Source organism: Chiloscyllium plagiosum, chromosome 41, assembly GCF_004010195.1.
Source record: "Chiloscyllium plagiosum isolate BGI_BamShark_2017 chromosome 41, ASM401019v2, whole genome shotgun sequence".
Taxonomy (NCBI): domain Eukaryota; kingdom Metazoa; phylum Chordata; class Chondrichthyes; order Orectolobiformes; family Hemiscylliidae; genus Chiloscyllium; species Chiloscyllium plagiosum.
Window position 1 is genome coordinate 16,910,254 of NC_057750.1, and position 24,344 is coordinate 16,934,597.

General features: G+C 43.2%; 1 protein-coding gene across 1 annotated transcript in view; it reads left to right on the forward strand.

Annotated features, from left to right (window-relative positions):
* The first annotated feature begins 6,896 nt into the window (after window positions 1–6,896).
* The window catches only part of LOC122542895 (ras-related protein ORAB-1-like), a 49,391-nt gene continuing 31,943 nt past the window's right edge, over window positions 6,897–24,344 (forward strand). Inside the window, exon 1 of the mRNA XM_043681024.1 lies at window positions 6,897–7,121. Coding sequence (XP_043536959.1) covers window positions 7,099–7,121 — 23 coding nt within the window. The 5' untranslated portion in view covers window positions 6,897–7,098. The remainder of the gene's footprint in view (window positions 7,122–24,344) is intronic.

Genomic DNA, 24,344 nt, shown 5'->3' on the forward strand with positions numbered 1-24,344 from the left:
TGGTTTAACCTGAGGGCCACCACATCTCAGGGGAGGGAGAGGTTGAGGAGAGTCCTTCACGGTAACCTCAGCCAGTGATGGGAATTGAACCCACGCTGTTGGCATCATATTGCTTTGCAAACAATCTTCCAGCCAACTGAGTTAGAGTCATAGAGTCATAGAGATGTACAGCATGGAAACAGACCCTTCAGTCCAACTCGCCCATGCTGACCAGATATCCCAACCCAATTTAGTCTCACCTGCCAGCACCTGGCCCATATCCCTCCAAACTCTTCCTATTCATACCCATCCAGATGCCTTTTAAATGTTGCAATTGTACTACCCTCCACCACCTCCTGTGGCAGCTCATTCCATATATGTAATACCCTCTGTGTGAAAAGGTTGCCCCTTAGGTCTCTTTTATATCTTGCCCCTCTCACCCTAAACCTATGCCCTCTGGTTCTGGACTCCCCAACCACAGGGAAAAGACTTTGCCTATTTACCCTATCCATTCCCATCATAATTTTGTAAAACTCTATAAGGCCACCCCTCAGCCTCCGACGCTCCAGGGAAAACAGCCCCAGCCTGTTCAACCTCTCCCTGTAGCTCAAATCCTCCAACCCTGGCAACATCCTTGTAAATCTTTTCTGAACCCTTTCAAGTTTCACAACATCTTTCCGATAGAAAGGAGACCAGAATTGCATGCAATATTCCGACAGTGGCCTAACCAATATCCTGTACAGCCGCAACATGACCTCCCAACTCCAGGGAGAAAGTGAGGTCTGCAGATGCTGGAGATCAGAGCTGAAAATGTGTTGCTGGAAAAGCGCAGCAGGTCAGGCAGCATCCAGGGAACAGGAGAATCGACGTTTCGGGCATAAGCCCTTCTTCAGGAGGGCTCCAGTACTCTTGTACTCAATACTCTGACCAATAAAGGAAAGCATACCAAATGCCTTCTTCACTATCCTATCTACCTGCGACTCCACTTTCAAGGAGCTATGAACCTGCACTCCAAGGTCTCTTTGTTCATCAACACTGCCCAGGACCTAACCATTAAGTGTATAAGTCCTGCTAAGATTTGCTTTCCCAAAGTGCAGCACCTCGCATTTGTCTGAATTAAACTCCATCTGCCATTCCTCAGCCCATTGGCCTATCTGGTCAAGATCCTGTTGTAATCTGAGGTAACCCTCTTCGCTGTCCACTACACCCTCCAATTTTGGTGTCATCAGCAAACATACTAACCGTACCTTTTACGCTCGCATCCAAATCATTTATGTAAATGAAAAAAAGTAGAGGACCTAGCACCGATCATTGTGGCACTCCACTGGTCACAGGCCTCCAGTCTGAAAAACAACCCTCTACCACCACCCTCTGTCTTCTACCTTTGAGCCAGTTCTGTATCCAAATGGCTAGTTCTCCCTGTATTCCATGAGATCTAACCTTGCTAACCAGTCTCCCATGGGGAACCTTGTCAAACGCCTCACTGAAGTCCATATGGATCACATCTACCACCCCGCCCTCATCAATCCATTTTGTTACCTCCTCAAAAAAACTCAATCAAGTTTGTGAGACATGATTTCCCACGCACAAAGCCATGTTGACTATCCCTAATCAGTCCTTGCCTTTCCAAATACAGGTACATCCTGTCCCTCAGGATTCCCTCCAACAACTTGCCCACCACTGACGTCAGGCTCACTGGTCTATAGTTCTCTGGCTTGTCCTTACCACCCTTCTTAAACAGTGGCACCATGTTAGCCAACCTCCAGTCTTCTGACACCTCACCTGTAACTATTGATGATACAAATATCTCAGCAAGAGGCCCAGCAATCACTTCCCTAGCTTCCCACAGATTCTAGGGTACACCTGATCCAATCATGAGGATTTATCCACCTTTACCCGTTTCAAGATATCCAGCACTTCCTCCTCTATAATATGGACATTTTGCAAGATGTCACCATCTATTTCCCTACAGTTTATATCTTCCATATCCTTTTCCACAGTAAATACTGATGCAAAATACTCATTTAATATCTCCCCCATCTCCTGCAGCTCCACACAAAGGCCGCCTTGCTGATCTTTGAGGGGCCTATTCTCCTCCTAGTTACCATTTTGTCCTTAATGTATTTGTAAAAACCCTTTGGATTCTCCTTAATTCTATTTGCCAAAGCTATCTCATGTCCCCTTTTTGCCCACCTGATTTCCCTCTTAAGTATACTCCTACTTCCTTTATTCTCTTCTAAGGATTCACTCGATCTATCCTGTCTATAGCTGACATATGCTTCCTTCTTTTTCTTAACCAAACCCTCAATTTCTTTAGTCATCCCATTCTCGGAAGAGATTACAGAATCAGAGCTGAGATGGCAGGGAGGGACACTGGTGTATTGTTTCGGACTGATAATCTACAGGCATGGATTTATATTCTAATATGGTTCCTGGTGGGGTTTAAATTCACTTAATAAATCTGACATTATAAAGTTTGCAGCAAAGCTAGTATGTTGGGTTAAAGTGCATTCAACAGTTCCTGAAGATTGCTGGCTATAAAATACTCTAATATTTTTCTGCAACAGATTCAGTTTCAACAACAGCCTCTGACACCCGCTCCTTCTCATTACTTTCTCTTAGACCCTCAGATCATATGAGCAGCTGTCATTTCCCTCTATGACGTCACAGACTATTACAATTAACCCTTTAGGGGACTTGGTCTAACATTCTCCATTACATTATTTTAAATTGGTAACCACGACGACGATCATCGATTCTTGTTAAAATCCCATCTGGTTCACTAATAATGCCTTTTAGGTGCCACTGAGTCTGATCATTTCAAAGGCAATTTGGGATCAGCAACAATTGCAGGCCTTGCCAGTGACGCCCACATCATATGAAAAAATAAAGAAGGACAAAGTAGCCAGGGCCGAGAGAGAGGAGGTTTGGAGAGGGCTGTGGGGAAGCATGTAACCCCCAACTGCTTAAGGGACAGGGGAGTGGGGGGGTCAGTTGGTGTTATTGTTATTTGCATAGTACAAGCAGCAAAGAATATAACAGGTGGGAATGTGCCTAAACAACATCCAACATCTGGATGTGTTAGCTGGGAGAGTGGCTGGATCAATCTAGATCTCCATCACAACGGGCACTATGTTAGTGCTCACCGACAACATTGCAATCTGAGCTCTGAGTCAGTGGGGTCTCCGGGAGAGTCCAGGCCATAATCCTGGCTGATTCCAAATCACTGTGCTGAGGCAGAATCTTCAAGATCCCAGTTGCCCCTCAGGTTGGTACAAATAATTTATTGCCGACATTTTGAAGAAGAGCCAGTCGAACCAGGTGATTTGGTCATCGCAACATTGCTTTTGGGCTTTGCTTTACACTGATTGTCTGTCATGTTTCTAATGTCACAGTAAGGGCTACACTGGAACCAGTCACAGGAATTCAGCAGGTCTGGTAGTGTCTGTGGGAAGGGAAACAAAATTAACATTTTGAATCCAATCTGAATCTTCTGAACCAGCACTTCACTGGCAGCAAAGCACTTTGGGAAGTGCCATGATGTCATGAAAGGTGCTAAATGCATCTTATTTGCTTCACATTAAAAACATTGGAGAAAAGAGTACAATGAGGAAACCAAAATGATTGTTGCTAGAATACAATATTTCACCTGTGCAATGGATTGAATGCAAATTACATGAGTTGTTCTGTCAGTCGTATCCTGTTTGATTTGCCTCTCACTCTCCCTTTGTTTTTTAAGGCATTCTTTAAAACCTTCCCAAGACTGAAAGTATTTAAAGAGGAAGTGGATAGGTCTTTGAAATATTGAGGAGTTGTGGGCTATGAAGGTTTGGCATAAAAGAGGAATTAAGTCTCTAAGCCAAGGCCTTATAAAAGTGAAAGGCTGAATGGCCTATTCTTGCTCATAATTCTATGCTCTTATATTCCTTGACAAAGCTATTGAATAATTAATCTAAAATTACCTATTGAGGCATGGTGTCGAGTGTTGCTTTTATCAAAAGTTGCAGACCCTCAAACAGGAGGACGTTTGTCATGAGGCAAAAGTCAAGAGTCTGCATGTAGAGTTGTTTAACACAGAGAGGCTTTGGTGCTGCAGATACTGTGTGGTTTTATCTCACCATAAAACTCTTGTGCTCTTGCTGCCTGGCATAGCGCCTGAGGGTTGTTGCACTGTGGCTGTGTTATGAATGAAATTTCCTTGGTAATAGAGTCCTGGAGTGGGGCTTGAATGTGGATGTTCTAACTCAGAGGTAGAGGCACTATCCACTACACAACAAGACCTCCTGTAATTTTACTTCGTAATGATCCTGTGAATTGCCTTGGACATTTTATTCTGTTAGAAGACCAATATAACTTTAAGTTGTTGTTGGATAAATATGATTGGCATGGCATTCAAGCTAGGAATTATATAGGGACTGTATGTTGTATTATGAATTTTTGATAAAATTAGCCTCAAACTCTATTCCTTATAGCCTTGCCTTTTTTGGATTTTTGAATACAGAATGAGGCTGCTTGGTCCCTGGTGCCTGGCTCTGTACACAATCTCCATCCCTCCATCTTTGTTTAAAGTATTTCTCTACCTTCCCATTAAAACTGCAAAGTGCTCTCTCTGCCCTATTTAATGTAATGAAGCATTCACATGATAACTCTGTAATGAGCATAAAGAGTAACCCCCCCAACTCCCACTGCGCTTGTACACTTTTAGAATTCTATATTTTATTCATGTAAGTATATAATTTATATTTTAAAATTTTGTATGACCTCTCCTTGTTATTTCTACAAAAATGTACTACTTCACACTTCTCAGCATTAAATTGCATCTGATGACCCATTCCACAAACTTGTCTGTGTTAACTTGAAGTGTATCGCATTCCTTCTCACAGTTCAAAATGCTACCAAGTTTTGTGTCATCTTCAAATCTTGAAGTTGTGCCCTGACACCAAATTCTAGGTAATTAATATAGATCAAGAAAGCTGTGCTCTAAGTCTTAGGGAACCCCTGTTTACTGTTCATTTTCCTCCAGCCTGAAAACTAACTCCTCACCAGTACTCTACCTCATGACACTCAATTAACTTTGTTTCAACTGAAACAAAAGCAAAGTACTGTAGTTGCTAGAGATATAAAATAAACAAAAGGAAAGTGCTGGAGAAACACAGCAGGTGTCAGTGGAGAGAAAAACAGAGTTAATATTTCCAAGATCACTTGTCGTTGGAACTTTGTATCTATGTTGCTACCGTCTTTCTTATGTCATAGGCTTCACCTTCATAGGCAAGTCTATTCTATGGCACTTTATCAAATGCTATCTGGAAGTCCATCAACCACATTACTTTGCCAAGCCTTTCTGTCACTTTATCAGAAAGTTCAATAAAATTAGTTAAGCATAATTTGCCATTAATGATTCATATTGTCTTTCCTTAACTACTTGCCTGAGTGACCATAAGTGTTCTCCATTTTCTTTTTTTCTGATAGACAGTAGTGTGTGTATGGAATGAGCTGCCAGAGGAATTGCTGGAAGCTGGTACAATTACAACATTTAAAAGTTAAAAATCACACAACACCAGGCCCAACTGGTTTATTTCGAGTAGAAACTTTCAGAGCAGCACCATAGCTTGGTCTTCTGTGATATTTAACTTTGTCTGCCCCAGTCCAATACTGGCATCTCCACAACATTTAAAAGACATTTGGATGGGTATATGATTAGGAAGGGTGTGAACGGATATTGGCCAAATGCTAGAAAATGGATCTAGATTAATTAAGGATATCTGGTCAGCATGGACAGATTTCCTCTGGGTGCTCCAGTTTCCTACCACAGTTCAAAGATGTACAGGTTAGGTGAACTGGCCATGCTAAATTGTCCATAGTGTTCAGGGAGGTGTAGGTTGGGTGCATTAGTTGGGGGTAAATGGAGAGTTTGGGTGAGATACTCTTCAGAGGATTGGTGTGCACTTGTTGGGCTGAATGGCCTGTTTCCGCACTGTAGGGATTCTAATCTATTCTAAAGAAGGGTGCTGGGAAAGCACAGCAGGTCAGGCAGCATCCGAGGTGCAGGAAAATCAACATTTCAGGCAAAAGTCCTTCATCAGGATTCCTGCTCCTCGGATGCTGCCTGACTGCTGTGCTTTTCCAGCACCACTCTAATCTTGACTCTAATCTCGAGCATCTGCAGTACCCACTTTTGCCTATTCTATAGAAGGGTCTGTTGCCATGCTGTACAGCTCTAAGACTTATTAATTTGAGAAAATTCAAGTTTAAGAGGCACATAATTAGCAGACATTCGCCCTTAAGAGATATTCCCCTTTAGGAGACATTCTGTTTTGAGAGACATTCTACTTTAAGATAGACAGGCAGGAGGCTGGAAGAACACAGCAGGCCAGGCAGGTTACACCTGAAAAGTCAACTTCTCCACCTCCTAATGCTGCTTGGCCTGATGTGTTCTTCCTGCCTCCTGCCTGTCTAATTTGAATTCCAGCATCTTGCAGTTTTTTTTGGTTCCTAACCAATTTTGATTCTACTTTAAGAGACACTCATTTCAGACAATCATTTTTGAGAGGTTCTCATTGAAGGGAATTCCCCACAAAAGGCACTTATTTGAGTTACATTTCTCTTTAAGAGACATACTCCTTTAAGAAACATTCCACTTTAAGACATTCCTTTTGAGAGTCTCTCATTGAAGAGACATTCCTCTTTAAGACAAGTCCCCTTTAAGACCGGTATCACGTGACCTTGTTGCTCTCGTGATCCCCTTGCCACGTTCAAGCATGACATCATGACCAGCTGCAGTGGAGTCCGCGCCCCTACGCTGCTCCGATTGGCCGGTGCTGCGAGGCGCTGGGCGCCACCATTGGGCATCCCCGCCGTCCGTCAGGATAAAGGGGCGGGGTGGGCGCCGTGGGCGGGGTTATACTCAGCTGCTGGAGCGATCAGCTGGAGACGGGCTGCCCCTGAGCCAGCCAGCCAGCCGCCATCTTCAGCCTGTGCTGACATTGTCGCGGCTGCGGCTTGTGTCGCCTCAGGGAGAGGGGTTTGTCACCGCTAGGCCCAAAGAAGGCCCCGAGACTCTTCCTCTGCTCGACGCCTTTTACCAAGGACCTTCATTCTTTGTCTCGCTGTGTGTGAGTGATGTCAGCCATGAATCCGGAATAGTAAGTACAGGAGCTAGGGGCAGCAGTCAGTCCCTTCCTCCTCTCCAAACTCCTCCTTCCTTTCAAATCTCGCTCGTTCGTGGTCCTTCTAATTCCGATACGGGGTTTTAATACAACTAATTCCGGTGAGGTTTTAGTTCCTGGGTTAATGTTTGTATCTTATTGTCACAAAACGACGGTAAAGTTGGAGTATATTTTGTTCCTGTTTGTTTGGGGGGGGGGGGGGATAGGTGTGAATGTGTGCACACACCATGTTCCTCCTGTAAGGCTGTTTGTGGGCCTTGGACGGCAGTGTTTAATATCTCCCCTGAAGTACTCAGTGATGCTTAGTCCAGGTCTGTTCCTACACTCGGGGTCATGGGCTTCTGTTTTAAGACCCTTTTTCTTAAGGTCGATGTCTTTAATGTTGTTTCTAGAGCCCTTGGGTTCAGTCTGGTGATTCACTGACAATAACTTGGTGATGTAAGGTGTATGAGTGGCTAGCCTAGGAGGTGTCAATTAACCGCACCCATCTTATCAACCCACTTATCGGGGTCTAATGAGGTTTTAACTCTTGCCTATACATTCAAAAGTAATTAAAACCTCTAATTGAATTGCTAATGGAGGGTTGGCTATTCAATTTGTAACTCTGTACTCTAGTTTTCTTCAAAATAATGCCCCCTATAAACATTGTTTAAGGCTCCACCTCAAAGCATTGGTGTTGAATATAGCTGAAAAATGTTGCTGGAAAATTGACATTTTGGGTATAAGCCCTCCTTCAGATTCCTGAAGGGCTTATGTCTGAAATGTCAATTCTCCTGTTCCTTGGATACTGCCTGATGTGCTGTGCTTTTCCAGCAACACATTTTTCAGCTCTGATCTCCAGCATCTGCAGTCCTCACTTTTTCCCTCTGGTGTTGAATATAGTCAACATTTAGCTTTTGTGCTAAACCTTTTTAGATTATCTATTCCTGCTGGTTTGTACTGTTTTTAATGCTAGTGTTGCTTATCCTAGGTTAGTTCACCTTGGTTTTGCTCTCTGGATATGGAAAAATAGTAACTGTAAAGTAACAATGCTGGTAATACCACTAATAGATAAGGAATGATATAGTTGGAGGAATGGAATTGCTTTGGTCCTCCAAGTGTGGTGCAAAAGGACTTCAGTGCACATCTGCTTGGTTTTCACTCGTTGTCCAGCAGCTTTTTACTTTGAGATGTGGCAAAGCTAGCATTGTTACTTGTCTTCAGCACAACTACTACTCAAGGACAGTTAAGTCACTGTTTGCAATGGTTCTGGAATTTTAATGTAGGCCAGACCTAGGTATGAGAGGGTGAGGTTTGCTCTTCTAAGGACTCTACTGAACCAGATGAGTTTTTGACATTGCAGATTGATTATTAGATGCCAGTACTAATTACAATATTTCAATTCTACTGGAATTAAATTCCATTAAAATCTAGGTCTTTGCAGTGGGATTTGTGCACTTGAGCACAGCAGCATTCATCTGGACCACTAGATTATCTTCCCCTGCCCTTCCTGCCTCTCCTCCTCTCCTTCCCCCTCCTCAACAAATTATCTATAATGCTAAACCCTAGCAGTACAATTTGCGTTAGTAAGTTTGTGAAAGCCATTACATCAAAGTCCTGGCTTTTGCATTGTTCCCAGTTATTACCTCACCTGTTAAAGGCTGCTTGATGTTTCCTGTTTTTGGGAAATGGACTGATTTTTGAGGGGTATAGGCCAAATGCTGACAAATGGGACTAAATTTAGAATATCTGCTCAGCTTGGATGAGTTGGACTGAAGGGTTTGTTTCCATGCTGTACATCTCTGAATCTGACTTGTACATGTTGTTGACATTACCTCTTAGCAATTGGGGCTGCACAACCATAAGTCTGAAGTGTTTTAGACTGTGGACAGTTCTTGCTGGTTCATGTGGTTGCAGTTCAGTATTTCTATTCCTTGCAGCTTGGAATTGATAGTCTTTGTCCTGTGACTGCTTTAAAATGCAGTCTTGATTCAAGACTAGGTTGTACTTTTGAAAATAGTTGGATTTTTAAACAATCTCTCCCAATGTTTAACAAGTTTAGTTTCCTTGTGGAGAGCTGGATCCTGCAGACTTCAGTTTTGTTCCTCTTCACTGTTCTCTTTTTCCAAAAGTTGAATTTCACCTTTACTAGGCTCAATGCTGTTGTCCATTGTCCCCATGTTGTTTCTTTTATCTTTGTAACTTTGATCTTTCCAAAGAAACTTGCAATTCAGGCAGTTGCTCAAGTCATGACCATTTCCTATTTGCACAAAAATTGCATCTCCTATTCCCTTAGAGTGACTGCTTACCAGATCATGCTTCGTTTCATTTGTGCTCTATACAAGTTGACTTCAACTGTCAAAGTTTAGACCTCTATCTTTTTGGGCCTTATACAGGCTTTATCTCCCAAGCCACCCTATGAATTAATACGCTGGCAATATGGCCAAAACTTAAACATGGGTTTGAATGTAACACCATAAGGAATTGGACCAAGAGTAGGCGGTTTGGCTACTCTTATTGAAAAGATAGGGAGGTGGGCAGAGGAGGCGGGGTGACCTTAGTTAAGAACAAAATTAAATCTATGGCACTGAATGACATAGGGCTGGATAATGTGGAGTCTGTGGGTGGAATTGAGGAACCACAAAGGCAAAAAAAACCATAATGGGAGTTATGTACAGACCACCTCAGAGTGGTCAAGACCAGAGGTGCAACATGTACTGGGAAATAGAAAAGGCATGTGAGAAAGGCAAGGTCACAGTGATCATGGGGGACTTCAATATGCAGGTGGACTAGGTAAATCTTGCCAGGGAATTCTTGGAATGCTTACATGATGGCTTTTTGGAACAGCTTGTCATGGAGCCCACAAGAGAGCAGGCTATTTTGGACCTAGTGTTAAGTAATGAACCAGACTTTATAAAAGATCTTAAAGTAAGGGAACACTTGGGAAGCAGCGATCATAATATGGTAGAGTTCAGTCTGCAGTCTGAAAGGGAGAAGGCAAAATTGGATGTAATGGTGTTACAGTTAAAGGTAATTGAGGGCATGAGAGGAACTGACAAAAATCAACTGGAAGCAGAGCCTAGCAGGGAAGACAGTAGAGCAAAAATGTTAATTTGTGGGTATAATTGAGGACACAGTACAGAAGTTCATCCCCAAGAAAAGAGATTCACTGGGGAGGGATTAGACAGTCATGGCTGACAAAGGAAGTCAGGAAATGTATCAAAGAAAAAGTGATCCTATAAAGTGGCCAAGAGCACTGGGAAATCAGAAGATTGGGAAGGCTACAAAAACAGAGGATAACAAGGAAATAAGGAAGGAGAGGATCAAATATGAAGGTAGGCTAGCCAGTAATATTAGAAATGATAGTAAAAGAAACTTTTACTACATAAGAAACAAACGGGCAGAAGTAGACATTGGGCCACTTCAAACTGATGCTGGAAGGCTAGTGATGGGAGATAAGGAAATAGCTGGTGAACATTTGTACTTTGCATCAGTCTTCAGTGGGAGACATGAATAATATCCCAACAATTAAAGGGAGTCAGGGGGCTGAGTGGAGTATGGTTGCCATTACAAAAGAGAGCTAGAAAAGCTAAAAGGTCTTAAAATGGACAAATCTCCTGCCCCTGATGGGTTGCATCCTAGAGTTGAGGGAGGTGGCTGAGGGAATAGCAGTGGTGTTGGTTGAGATCTTTCAAAAGTCATGTCAGGAAAGTCCTGGATGATTGCTGTTGTAACCCCATTGTTCAAGAAAGGATCAAGACAAAAGATGGAAAATTATAGGCCAATTAGCCTAACCTCAGTTGGTAAAATTCTAGAATCCATCATTAAGGATGAGGTTTCTAAATTCTTGGAAGAACAGGGTCGGATTAGAACAAGTCAACATGGATTTACTAAGGGGAGGTCATGCCTGACAAACCTCTTAGAATTCTTTTGAAGAGGTGACAAGTAGGTTAGACCAGGAAACCCAGTGGATGTGGTCTTTCTAGACTTCCAAAAGGCCTTTAAGGTGCCACACGGGAGGCTGCTGAGCAAGGTGAGGGCCCATGGTGTTCGAGGTGAGCTACTGGTATGGATTGAGAATTGGCTGTCTGACAGAAGGTGAGTTGGGATGAGAGGTTCTTTTTTGGAATGGCAGCCGGTGACGAGCGGTTTCCCACCGGGTTCAGTGTTGGGGCTGCAGCTGTTCACTATATATTAATGATCTGGATGAAGGGACTGGGGCATTCTAGCGAAGTTTGCCGATGATACGAAGATAGGTGGACAGGCAGGAAGTGGGGAGGCTGCAGAAGGATCTAGACAGTTTGGGAGAGTCGTCCAGGAAATGGCTGAAGTTCAATGTGAGCAAATGTGAGGTCTTGCACTCTGGGGAAAAAAATACAAGCATGGGCTACTTTCTAAACCAGTGAGAAAATTCATAAAGCCAAATTACAAAGGGATCTGGGAGTGCTTGTCAAGGATTCTCAAGGTAAATATGCAGGTTGAATCTGATTTAAGAAAGCGAATGCAATACTGTCATTTATCTCAAGGGTTGGAATATAAAAGCAGTGATGTACTACTGAGACTTTATAAAGCTCTGGTTAGGCCCCCATTTGGAGTACTGTCCAGTTTTGGGCCCCACACCTCATGAGGGACATACTGGCACTGGAGTGTGTTCAGCAGAGATTCTCAGATGATCCCTGGAATGGTAGGTCTAACATACGAGGCATGGCTGAGGATCCTGGGATTGTACTCATTGGAGTTTAGAAGATTATGGGGAGATCTAATAGAAACTTACAAGATAATACATGGCTTGGAAAGGTGGATGCTAAGAAATTGTCTGTTAGGTGAGGAGACTAGGACCCGTGGGCACAGCCTTAGAGGGGGTCAATTCAGAACAGAAATGCGGAGACATTTCTTCAGCCAGAGAGTGGTGGGCCTGTGGAATTCATTGCCGCGGAGTGCAGTGGAGGCCGGGATGCTAAATGTCTTCAAGGCAGAGATTGATAAATTCTTGATGTCAAAGAATTAAGGGCTACGGGGAGAATGTGGATAAGTGGAGTTGAAATGCCCATCAGCCATGATTAAATGGCAGAGTGGACTCAATGACCAAATGGCCTTACTTTCACTGTCGTCTTGTCTTATGGCCTTTTGAGCATGTTCCACCATTCAAAAGCATAATGACTGATCCAGCATTCCTCAGTCCACTTTCCTGCGCTCTCAAATCCTGGATTCCCTTACTGATTGCAAATCAGCTGTAAATATACTAACTTCCCCTCTAGCTCCATGGTAAGGAGTTTCAAAGACCTCAAAATTCCTTCCCATCTTAAATTGGTGCCTCCCTAGTTTTGAGACTGTCCTCTGGTCTTAGCCCCTTCCCATGAAGGGGAACATCCCCTCAACATTTACCCTGTCATGCCCCTTAAAGATCCTATGATTCAATGAAATCACCTTTCATTCTCTTCTCTACACCAGTGAGTAGAATCCTAACCTCTTGTGATTTCTAAAGACCATGGTGGGGCAGGAATGGAAACCCATTGTGAATGATATGTACAATAGCATTGTTAATTGATTTCTGATCTGTCTTTTGAAAGTACGACTTGTGAATTAAGTACATCAGCCCATTTAAATGAATAGCTGGAAATGTTAACACTTGTAAGTCCAGTTGAGCTTCATTGTCCTTGTTAAATGATTAGTTTTCATGTACTTCAATGAAATTGCATACTACATGTCCATTAGATTTCTCAAATCTTTTGTCAATTAGTGCAGTTTTACCTACTACAGATGCAGAATATAGTTTGTAATTAATTCAATAAGGTTATGCTCAGCTGATTAAGCAGTGAGGAGAGAAACACTACAGCCATAAGCTTACAGTTGAGGTCTTCAATGATTTTGAGGTAACTTTCAGTCAGTTGACATTGGTGCTAATGCTGAAACATTGTATGCCCCAGTACAAACTGCACAACCTTCTGGGTACAAAGTGTCCAGCATGGTATTTGCCTGTCAAGGGCAGATGGCTGGGCTGTTAAGAGACTCTGGTAATGTTTTGGGGACTCTGGTTTGAATCCCACCATGTCAATATCAATAAATATCTGGAATTGAGTCTGACCATGCATCCATTGTCAACTGTTGGAGAAAACCCAACTAGTTTACGAAGTCCTTTAGGGAAGGAAACTGCCATCTGGGTAAAAACAATGACTGCAGATGCTGGAAACCAGATTCTAGAAAGTGGCACTAGAAAAGCCCAGCAGTTCAGGCAGCATCTGAGGAGCAGGAAAAGTGACTTTGGGCAAAAGCCCTGCATCAGGAATAAGGCAGTGCCTGAAGGGTGGAGAGATAAATGGAGGTGGGGAGAAAGGAGCATAGACCTCAATGGTGAGTAGGGGAGGGGATAAAGGTGATGGGTCAGAGAGGAGGTTGGAGTGGATAGTGGAAAAGAGGTTGGTAGGACAGGTCATAGGGATGGTGCCAAGCTGAAAGTTTGGAACTGGGGTGAGGTGGGAAGGGGAAATGAGAACTGGTGAAGTCCACATTGATGCCCTAGGGTTGAAGTCTTCTGAGGCAGAAGATGATACGTTCTTCCTCCAGGCGTGTGGTGGGAAGGACCTCCATGTCCTCGGCTGAGTGGGAGTTGAAATGTTGGGCCACAGGGTGGTGTGGTTGATCTTCCTTAAAGAGCTCTGCTAGGAGGCATCCAGTCTCCCAATGTAGGGGAGACCGCATTGGGAGCAATGGATACAATAAATGATATTGGTGGATGTGCAGGTAAAACTTTGGATGTGGTAGGCTCCTTTTAGGGCCTTGGATGGAGGTGAGGGAGGTGGTGTGGGTGCCAATTTTGCAATTCTTGCAGTGGCAGGGGAAGGTGCCAGGACGAAAGGGTGGGTTGTTAGGAGGGTGTGGATCTGACCAGGTAGTCCTGAAACTGCCATCTGGTCTGGCCTATTTGACTCTAGACCCACAGCAATGGTTGACTCAAATGCCCTTTGGGCAGTTAGGAATGGGAATAAATGTTTGCCTAGCTGGCAATACCCACATTCCATGAGTAAGTTAAGGTACTCTTAAAGGGCTGCAATTTCACAGTAAAATGCTGAGCTTAACTAAATCAATTGCAGTTAGTGCCAACAATTCACAGCTTAAATGCTGTGATCACCTGCATTTCATTGTTCCTTACCAGGTTTGGTGCAACAGTTGCAATTGGTAAGAGTAATTATCTTTTGATTTTAAAATTTTTATAATTCATCTTGATGTGGAGATGCTGTGTTGGATGAGGGTGGACAAGGTTTAAAAAGTACATGTTCCAGTTTGAAAAACAGGAAAAAGTGGCATAATCCTTGGTTTATTCCAGTTTGGAATGAGGCCAAAGAGTCTCTCCAGTGGGGTGGGGGAAGTTTGTACTCTAACCAAGCTCAAATATTGTAAGTCAATGACTTGATGTGTTTTTCCAGCACAACACTTCACTGCTTCAGCTACAGTCACTTTAAAATGTTCTTGCTGTTTTACAGGGGAGCCCTACAACTGAGTCCATGGCTACCACTGTTACAAATGTCTGAGGTTATTTTCTAGATTCTTTCCCCAGAAGAGATATGAAGGGGTTGTTTGACCTGTTCTGAAGTCTGGATAGCTGTTTTGATTGGGGAGCCAGACTGCCTTCTGGGAATGTTTGTAATTGGAGATGACCAGAATGCTGTACATGTTAGCAGTGGCTGTAGTCTCCAGTCCCAAGAAATGATTGTCCAATTTAAAGTTGCATTTTGAACTGTTCTTTAGGGGTAAAGGCTCAATAGCCAATCACACTTGAACCTTAATGCAAGGCCTGTGATTCTTGCTACCATAGAGATGGACTTTGAGAAGATTTTATGAACTGAAACTTGGGAGTTCCAGAGGTACAGCATGGAAACATACCCTGTCCATGCTGACCAGATATCTCAACCCAATCTAGTCTCCTGCCAGCACCTGGCTCATATCCCTCCAAACCCTTCCTATTCATATCTCCACCCAGATGCCATTTTAAATGTTGCATCTGTACCAGCCTCCACTTCCTGTGGCAGCTGATTCCATAAACCTATGCTCTCTTCTGGATTCCCCCACCCCAGGGAAAAGACTGTCTATTTATCCTATCCATCCCCCTCCACAATTTTGTAAACCTCTACAAGGTCACCCCTCAGCCTCTTCCACTCCAGGGAAAACAGCCCCAGCCTGTTCAGCATCTCCCTGTAGCTCAAATCCTCCAACCCTGGCAATATCCTTAAATCTCTTCTGATCCCTTTCAAGTTTCTCAACATTTTTCCAATAGGAAGGAGATCAGAATTGCATGCATATTCCAATAGTGTTCTAATCAATGACCTGTACAGCTGCAACATGACCTCCCAACTCTTGTACTCAATACTCTGTCCAATAAAAGAAAGCATACCAAACGCTGCCTTCACTATCCTATCTACCTGTGACTCTACTTTCAAGGAGATATGAACCTGACACTCTATGAACTTGCAGGGAAGGGTCTCCTGCCAGTGCCTGGGTGAACAGTTAAGGCAGTGAAGTGTTGTGCTAATAAAGCACAGCAGGTCAGGCAGCATCTGAGGAGCAAGACAATCAATGTTTCAGGCATGAGTGCTTTATCAGGAATGTAGCTGGGAAGGGAATGAGAATTTGGGAGGGTGGGATGGAGAAGGTAACTGGGAAGGTAATAGTTGGAGAGTGGGATGGATAGATTGGAAGGAAGATAAAACAGGCAGGACAGGTTGATGGCTGAGTTGGAGGGTTCAATCTGTGGTGGGGAGCAGAGATAAGGAAACTGGTGAAATCAATGTTAATGCATGTGGTTGGAGGGTCACAAGACAGCAGATGTTTGTCCTCCCAGCATTGGATGACTTGGATTTAGCAGTGGAGGTGGCCCAGACTTGCTTGTCCTTGGGGATGGGAGTTGAAGTGGTCAGCCACAGGGCAGTGGTGTTTTGGTGCATCTATTAAAGATGTCTGAAATGCTGAGTTGGCATCTTCATCAAGACAGATGGGAGCTTTTAACTGGGTCTGTTCAAATTAGTAAGTTAAAATGATTTTGTATAGCTTGTACTAGAGGAAACATTCTTTTTTTAAAAAGGTGTAACTGGTATTCAAGATCAGATCAGAAGTCCTTGTTATCAGCCTTGAACATTCTTCAGCTAAGAATGATCTTGTTTTTTCTGGGGAAAACTACCTGATAATTGTTATGGTAGAGTGTTTGTACTCTGAAGATGTTTATCTGTGCTTTTAGTCATTCTTGAAATCCTGTATCACCTCCATCTGTTAGCTCCAATTTCTAAGTTGACAAACTCTGATCATAAGTGAAATGATAAATTGGAAATATGCTTGGTTTCTTAAGCATTTGGGTCAGCTGGATAGACTAGCACTATTGCTGTTGAACTACTGCAGTCACTCATACATCAGTTCTATTGGGATTCCAGGATTTTGACCATGAAGAACCCATGCTTATATTCCCAGTGAGAATCAAGCTTGCTTTGTGTGGAAGCAGACCATTTGGCCCTGAGTCCACATTGACCTTACAATCAACCCAAACAGACCCAATCCTGATCATATCCCTGTCATCCTGTACTTCCCATGGCTAACCCACTAGCTGCCCATTCCTAGATGCTATAGGTAGCTTAGTATCGCCAATCCACCTAACTGCATGTCTTTGGACTGTGGAAAGAAACCCATGCAGACATGGGGAAGAGTATGCACACTATATACTGTTGCCTGAGGATGGAATCAAACCTGGGTCTGGCACTGAGCCACCCTGCTGCTGATGTGGAGTTGATCCCAAGCATGTCTTTCTGGTCTGTGACTGAAGTCATGGGTTTGAAAGATGCCTGGTGAGTTAAAGGTGGTGGATAGGGTGTCAGATGGTGTTGACTGTTGTTAGAATTCTATTCAGGCACATGGAGATTGCCATAATTCCTACCATCTGTTCACTACAAAGTGGTGTTTGGTGAGAAGTTATTCCTCTTGGAGCCACTATTTGACTAATCCAATTCTGCTTCAGGTCCAATGGTAATTGCAGGATGTGAGATTCAGTAGTAATGGCTCTGAAAGAGGCACTGCTTGGATTGTTAAAAACAAAATATTCCCAATTCTGGATCTGAAACAAGGCTGGGGAAACACTAGGGCTGCTGTGAAGAGTGAAAAACAGTTAACATTGAGTTGACTGACATAAACTATTCTGGAAATCTGAGTGATTAGATTCAATTTTCTCATGCTATCAGAGCTGAATTTCTCTAGCATTATCACTTTAAGTCATTGTCTGGTGTATTTGGCAGGAATGTGACCTGTCAACTAAAGAATAAAAATGACTAGAGTAGAATTGGGGCCAGTCAAACAAGTGGGAAGTTGTGTGGAGTCAGGTGATGGGGGAAGAGCTAAATGAATATTTTTCAATGGTTGAGGAGAATACGGAGATACAGTCTACTAGACTAGATGGGATTGAGGTGTTAGCAATTCTGGCAAGCATAAAAAAGTCCCCTGGGCTGGATGGGATTTATCCTAGGATTCTCTGGGAAGCCAGAGAGGAGATTGCTGTGCCTTAACTTTGATCTTTGTTGTCATTGTCAACAAAGTGTCCTGTCTGGAGGATAGCAAATGTTGCTCCCTCCTAGGAGTAGAGATGACCCTGAAAATTATAGACCTGTGAGCTTCAGTTATGAGTAGTGTTGGAAAGGGTTGTAAGAGGATTAAACTGTTGATTAGGGATAGTTGACAATCTTTTTGTGAAAGGTAGCTTGTGCCTCAAACCTTTAGAGAAGATGACCAAACAGGTGGATGAGGGTAAAGCAATTGTGTGGATTTCAGGAATGCATTTGATAAGGTTCCCCACAGTAGGTAATTGAACAATAATCCAGGATTGAGCGTGATTTAGCAGTTTGGATCAGAAATTTTTGAGCTGAAGATAACAGGGTGGTGGTTGACGGAAAATATTTATCCTAGAGTTCAGTTACTAGTGTACCACAAGGATCTGTTTTGGGTCCATTCATTTTTATAAATGACCTGGATGAGGGTGTAGAAGGATGGTTTAGTAAACTTGCACATGACACTAAGTTGTGGGTAGTGATGAAGGATGTTTAGGTTGGACATAGTAATTTGCAGAGCTGGGTTGAGGGGTGTCAAATAGAGTGGAAAATTTGGAAAGGGTTCAGAGGAGATTTACTAGATGTTGCCTGGTATGGAGGAAAGGTCTTGGAGGAAAAGCTGAGGGACTGAGGCTTTTTTAAAAAAGGTTGGTGACTTAATTGAGACATAAGATAATCAGAGGGTTAGATAGGCTGGACAGAGCCTTTCTCAAATACTGATTGCTAACATGAGGGGACATGTCTATTACCCTCCATTTAAAGCTATAGGACAGATGTCAGGTATTTACTCAGTAGGGGTGTGGAACACCTGCAACAGTAGTAGATTTGCCAACTTTAAGGGCATTTAAATCCTTATATGATAGCCATATGGACAAATGGAATAATAAGTTACATGGGTTTCAGATTGGTTCCCCAGGCTGGTACAACAGGGCCAAAGGGCCTGTACTGCACTTCTCTTAGAACAGAAGATAGAACATGTGTACATAGTCTGCTTAGAGTTGAATTGTGACCAACTGCAAATTTTCCCCCTCTATCAATATCTGGGGGCTGGTCATAGGGGATTACAGGATGGCAGTTTTGTTGCTTAAAGCTTATGACACTAGACTTGTCTGTTCAACACAGGACCAGTTGGGTAAGTTGTAGTGGTGCAACTGGCTTTGTCCTGGTTGAAGGAGGTATTGAAGTGTCACTGGCTGAGCTAATGTTCTTAGTCAGTCTTAAGGCACAAGCAGACCCTTTGGCACAATTTAGGAAGCCTTTGGCACAGATGCACTGAACTATTCCCATTTGACCATATTCCTCTAAACCTAAGTCAGTTTTAAATAGTCCACTGTAGATAATGGAAACAGATCTTTCAGTCTAACTTATCCTTGCTGACCAGGTATCCTAACTTAATCTAGTCCCATTTGTTAGCATTTGGCCCACATGCCCTTCAGCCCTTCCTATGGGTTTATCCATCCAGATGTATTTAAAATGTTGTATTGTACCAGCCTCCATTTCTGGCAGCTCATTCCATATACACCATCCTCTGAAAAGTTGCCCCTTAGGTTTCTTTTTAAAATCTTTCTCCTCCCTCTTTAAACCTATGCCCTCAGTTTTAGACTCCTACCCTGGGGAAAAAGGCTAGTCACCTTTTATCTAGACCCTCAGATTTTATAAAACCTCTTGGCCCACCCTCTTGAGCTCTGAAGTCCCAGCCTCTCAACTTAAACCTTATAGTTTCAGTAACATCCTGAAATCTTTTGCACCTTTTCCAGTTTAATAACCTTCCCATAGCAAGCTGACCAGAATTCATACTCCAAATGTGGCCTTAGTGGTCTTGTACAGCTGTAATAGACATCTCAATTCCTGTAATCAATGCAGTGATCAATAAAGGGAAGTATGCTAAACACCACCTACACCATCCTGACTACCTGTCACACTCTAGGAACTATGCACCCACACCCCAGGTCCCTCTGCCACTCCGCAGGACCTATCATTAACTCTCAACTGGTGGAAAATGGCAGTGAAGGCTATCTGACATGACAAAGATCTTGATCCACTGGGTCAATGGACTGAGTGGCAGTTTAATTTGGATGAAGGTATTGTAATTTTTAAAAAAGCTAGGCTTGCACAATTAATGGTAGGGCTCTGGGATGGCATTGTTGAGCAGTGACAATAGACGATAGGTGCAGGAGTAGGCCATTCAGCCCTTCGAGCCTGCACCGCAATTCAACATGATCATGGCTGATCATCCTTAATCAGTATCCTGTTCCTGCCTTATCTCCATAACCCTTTATTCCACTATCTTTGAGAGCTCTATCCAACTCTCAAATGAATCCAGAGACTGGGCCTCCACTGTCCTCTGGGGCAGAGCATTCCACACAGCCACCACTCTCTGGGTGAAGTTTCTCCTCATCTGTCCTAAATGATCTACCTGTATTTTTAAGCTATGTCCTCTGGTTCGGCACTCACCCATCAGCGGAAACATGTTTCCTGCTGCCAGAGTGTCCAATCCTTTCATAATCTTTCTCAATCAGATCCCCTCAGTCTTCCATACTCAAGGGCATACAAGCCCAGTCGCTTCAGTCTTTCAGTGTAAGATAAACCCACCATTCCAGGAATTGACCTCGTGAACCTACGCTGCGCTCCCTCAATAGCCAGAATGTCTTTCCTCAAATTGAGACCAGAACTGCACGCAGTACTCCAGGTATGGTCTCACCAGGGCCCTGTATAGCTGCAGAAGCATCTCTTTGCTTCTATACTCAATTCCTCTTGTTATGAAGGCCAGCATGCTATTTGCTGCCTTCACTACCTGCTATACCTGCATGCTTGCCTTCATTGACTGGTGTACATGAACACCCAGATCTCTCTGTACTGCCCCTTTACCTAAATTGATTCCATTTAAGTAGTAATCTGCCTTCCTGTTCTTGCCACCAAAGTGGATAACCATACATTTATCCACATTAAACTGCATCTGCCCACTCACCTAACCTGTCCAGGTCACCCTGTAATCTCAACATCCTCCTCACATTTCACCCTGCCACCCAGCTTAGCAAATTTGCTGATGTTTATTGCTGATACCATCTTCTATATCATTAACATATATTGTAAAAAGCTGCGGTCCCAGCATGGATCCCTGCGGTACCCCACTGGTCATTGCCTGCCATTCTGAAATGTAGCTGTTTATCACTACCCTTTGTTTCCTATCAGCCAACCAATTTTCAATCCAATCTAGTACTTTGCCCCCAATACCATGCACCCTAATTTTACTCACTAACCTCCTATGTGGGTCTTTATCAAAAGCTTTCTGAAAGTCCAGGTACACTACATCTACTGGATCTCCCTCGTCCATCTTCAGAGTTACATCCTCAAAAAATTCAAGATTAGTCCAGCATGATTTCCCCTTCATAAATCCATGCTGACTCTGTCCTATCCTGTCACTACTATCCAGATGTGCTGTAATTTCATCCTTTATAATAGACTCCAGCATCTTTCCCACCACTGAGGTCAGACTAACTGGTCTATAATTTCCTGCTTTCTCTCTCCCATCTTTCTTAAAAAGTGGTATAACATTAGCCACCCTCCAATCCTCAGGAACCGACCCCAAATCTATCGAACTCTGGAAAATCACCAACACATCCACTATTTCATGAGCCACCTTCAGTACCCTGGGATGCAGACCATCAGGCCCCAGAGACTTATCAACCTTCAGACCTAACAGTCTCTCCAACACCAAATCGTGGCAAATATAAATCTCCTTAAGTACAGGTCCTTCAGCCACTTTACCTCTGGGAGATTGCTTGTCTTCCCCAGTGAACACAGATCTGAAGTACCCATTTAATTCCTCTGCCATTTCTTTATTCCCCGTAATATATTCCCCTGTTTGTCTTCAAGGGCCCAAGTTTAGTCTTAACCATTTTTTGCCTCGCACATACCTAAAAGCTCTTACTATCCTCCTTTATATTATTGGCCAGTTTACCTTTGTACCTCATTTTTCCTCTAAACCTCTGTATTTCTTTCTTAGTAATCCTGTTGCTCTTTAAAAGCTTCCCAGTCCTCAGTTTTCCCACTTATTTTTGCTATGTTATACTTTTTCTCTTTTAACTTTGTTTCTTAACTTCCCTCGTCATCCACGGCTGCCCATGCTGCCTCCTGGGATCTTTCTTCCTTTTAGGAATGAACTGATCCTGCACCTTCTGCATTATACACAGAAATATCTGCCATTGTTCCTCCACGGTCATCCTTGCTAAGGTATTGCACCATTGAACTTTGGCCAGCTCCTCCCTCCTAGCTCCATAGTTCCCTTTAATCCCTAGGGGTTCAGGTACATAATACTTTGAAATTTCTTACAGGTAGACAGGCTGGTGCTTAGCACATTTCCCTTGATTGTTCAATCATTTTCCTATAGGAATTAGGGCATGTTGAGGTTGTCCAGGATGTTGGTGAGGCTGCCTCTGGAGTAATATGTGCAGTTCCAGTCAACCCTGTAACAAGAGATTAACCTGGAGAAGGTTCAGAAAAGATTTACCAGAATGTTGCCAGGAATGGAGGGTTTGAGTTAAGGAGAGTCAGATGTACAGCATGGAAACAGACCTTTTGGTCCAGCTTGTTCGGGGACCTTTACTCTGGAGTGTTGGAGGTTGCAGGGTGATCTTATACAGGTTTATAAATCAAGTGAATAACAAATCTTCCCCTAAGTGCGCAAAACTAAGGCATAATTTTAAGGTGAGGAGAGACTTAAAAGGGACCGAGGGAGGCAACCTTTTTCAGAGGATGGTGTCTGGAATGAGCTGCCAGAGGAAGTGGTAGATGTAGGTGCACTTGTATAGATATGACTTTTAAAGACTCTGGCAGATACATGAATAGGAAAGGTTTGGAGAGATATGGACCAAGTGGGAGGAAGTGAGACTACAGATACTGGAGATCAGTCAAAAGGGGTGGTGCTGGGAAAGCAGAGTCAGGCAGCACCAGGAGCAGGAGAATCCATGTTGAGCATAGCTCTTTCATGAGCTTATGCCTGAAATATCAACTCCTGCTCCATGCTACCTGACAAGCTGTGCTTTTTCCAGCACCACTTTTTTTTGACTGGATTAAGTGAGACTAGTTTAAATTGGGAGTGTGGTTGGTTTGGACTTAAGGGTTGGTTTTCATGCTCTGACTCCATGCAAGTTCTGCCCTGGTTTGTCTTAAAATGCAAGACCTTGCATTTATCTGAATTAAACTCAATCTGCCATTCCTCAGTTGATCAAGATCCCATTGTACTGAGATGACTGCATTCACTGAAGGGTCACCTGTATCACTTGATGTTATCCATAAACTTATAAAACATGCCTATTTTTTCATACAAATATTTTAAAATAGTGGATTCAGCACTGATCCTTGCTGGTCACAGACCTACAATCTGAGCAACAACCCTCTACCACCCTATCTCTACTATTAAGCCAATTTTGTCTCTAATTCATTATCTCTCCCAGGAGCTTAATGTGTTGCTGGAAAAGCGCAGCAGGTCAGGCAGCATCCAAGGAGAAGGAAAATTGACGTTTTGGGCATAAGCCCGAAACGTCGATTCTCTTCCTTAGATGCTGCCTGACCTGCGTTTTTCTAGCAACACACTTTTAAGCTCTGATCTCCAGCATCTGCAGTCCTCACTTTCTCCTATCTCTCCCAGGATCCCACATGATCCAAACTTACTAAGTTTTCCATGCAGAATCTTGTCAAAGCCCTTGCTAAAATCCATGTAGACAACATATACTCTGCCTTCATCCATAATGGTTGACTCTTCAAAAAACAGGCTTGTGTGCAATTTTCCACCCACAAAGCCATGCTGACTATCCCCATCATCCCTTTTCCTTTCTAATATTCTGTCTGCATCTCTTCCAACAGCTGGTGACTGAAGTTTGCACAGTCTGTCTGCTTGGGTTTCCTCTAGGTGCTTTAGCTTCATTCCACAATCCAAAGATGTGCAGTCTGGGTGAATTAGCCATGCCAAATTGCCCATGGTGAGGTGCATTGTTCAAGGGTAAATACTGGGTAGGGGAATCGTCTGTGTGGAGGTAACTCTTCAGAGGGTCGGTGTGGACTTGGCCTGAAGGGCCTGCTCCATACTATAGGGAATCTTAAACTTGCCCACTAGGCACTAGGCTTGATGGTCTATAGTTCCCTGACTTTTCCTTGTAGCCAATATTAAATGGCATGTTTGCCACCCTCCAGTATTCTGGCACCTCACCCATAGCTGTCAATGATACAAAATCCCTGCTAGGGGCCCTGAATTTCTTTCCTAGCTTTCCACAATGTCCAGGGGTACACTAAAGACCTCTGGCACCCCCACTTCAATGTGAGCTTTTCTCCAACCATTACTATTTCTCCAGAGTTCCCTGCTTCATCATTTATTGAAGAGAGACACTAAACACTTGTTTAGGATCTTCTCCATCCTCTGTACATCCCCTCAGCCCCTTTAAGTTGCCTTGTTCTATTGTGGAACAACTCCATTATATTTAAATTTTATGGAAAGTATGGTGCTGACAATGGAGATGGCATGAAAAATTCAAGCTGCCTTTTCTATCCTTGGGGTTGATAACTATTGTGGATGTAATGCTAGTCAACATCTAACTTACAGCTGCCTGATTTTTCTGCAGTAATGCTCAACTTGCTATGTGAGCAT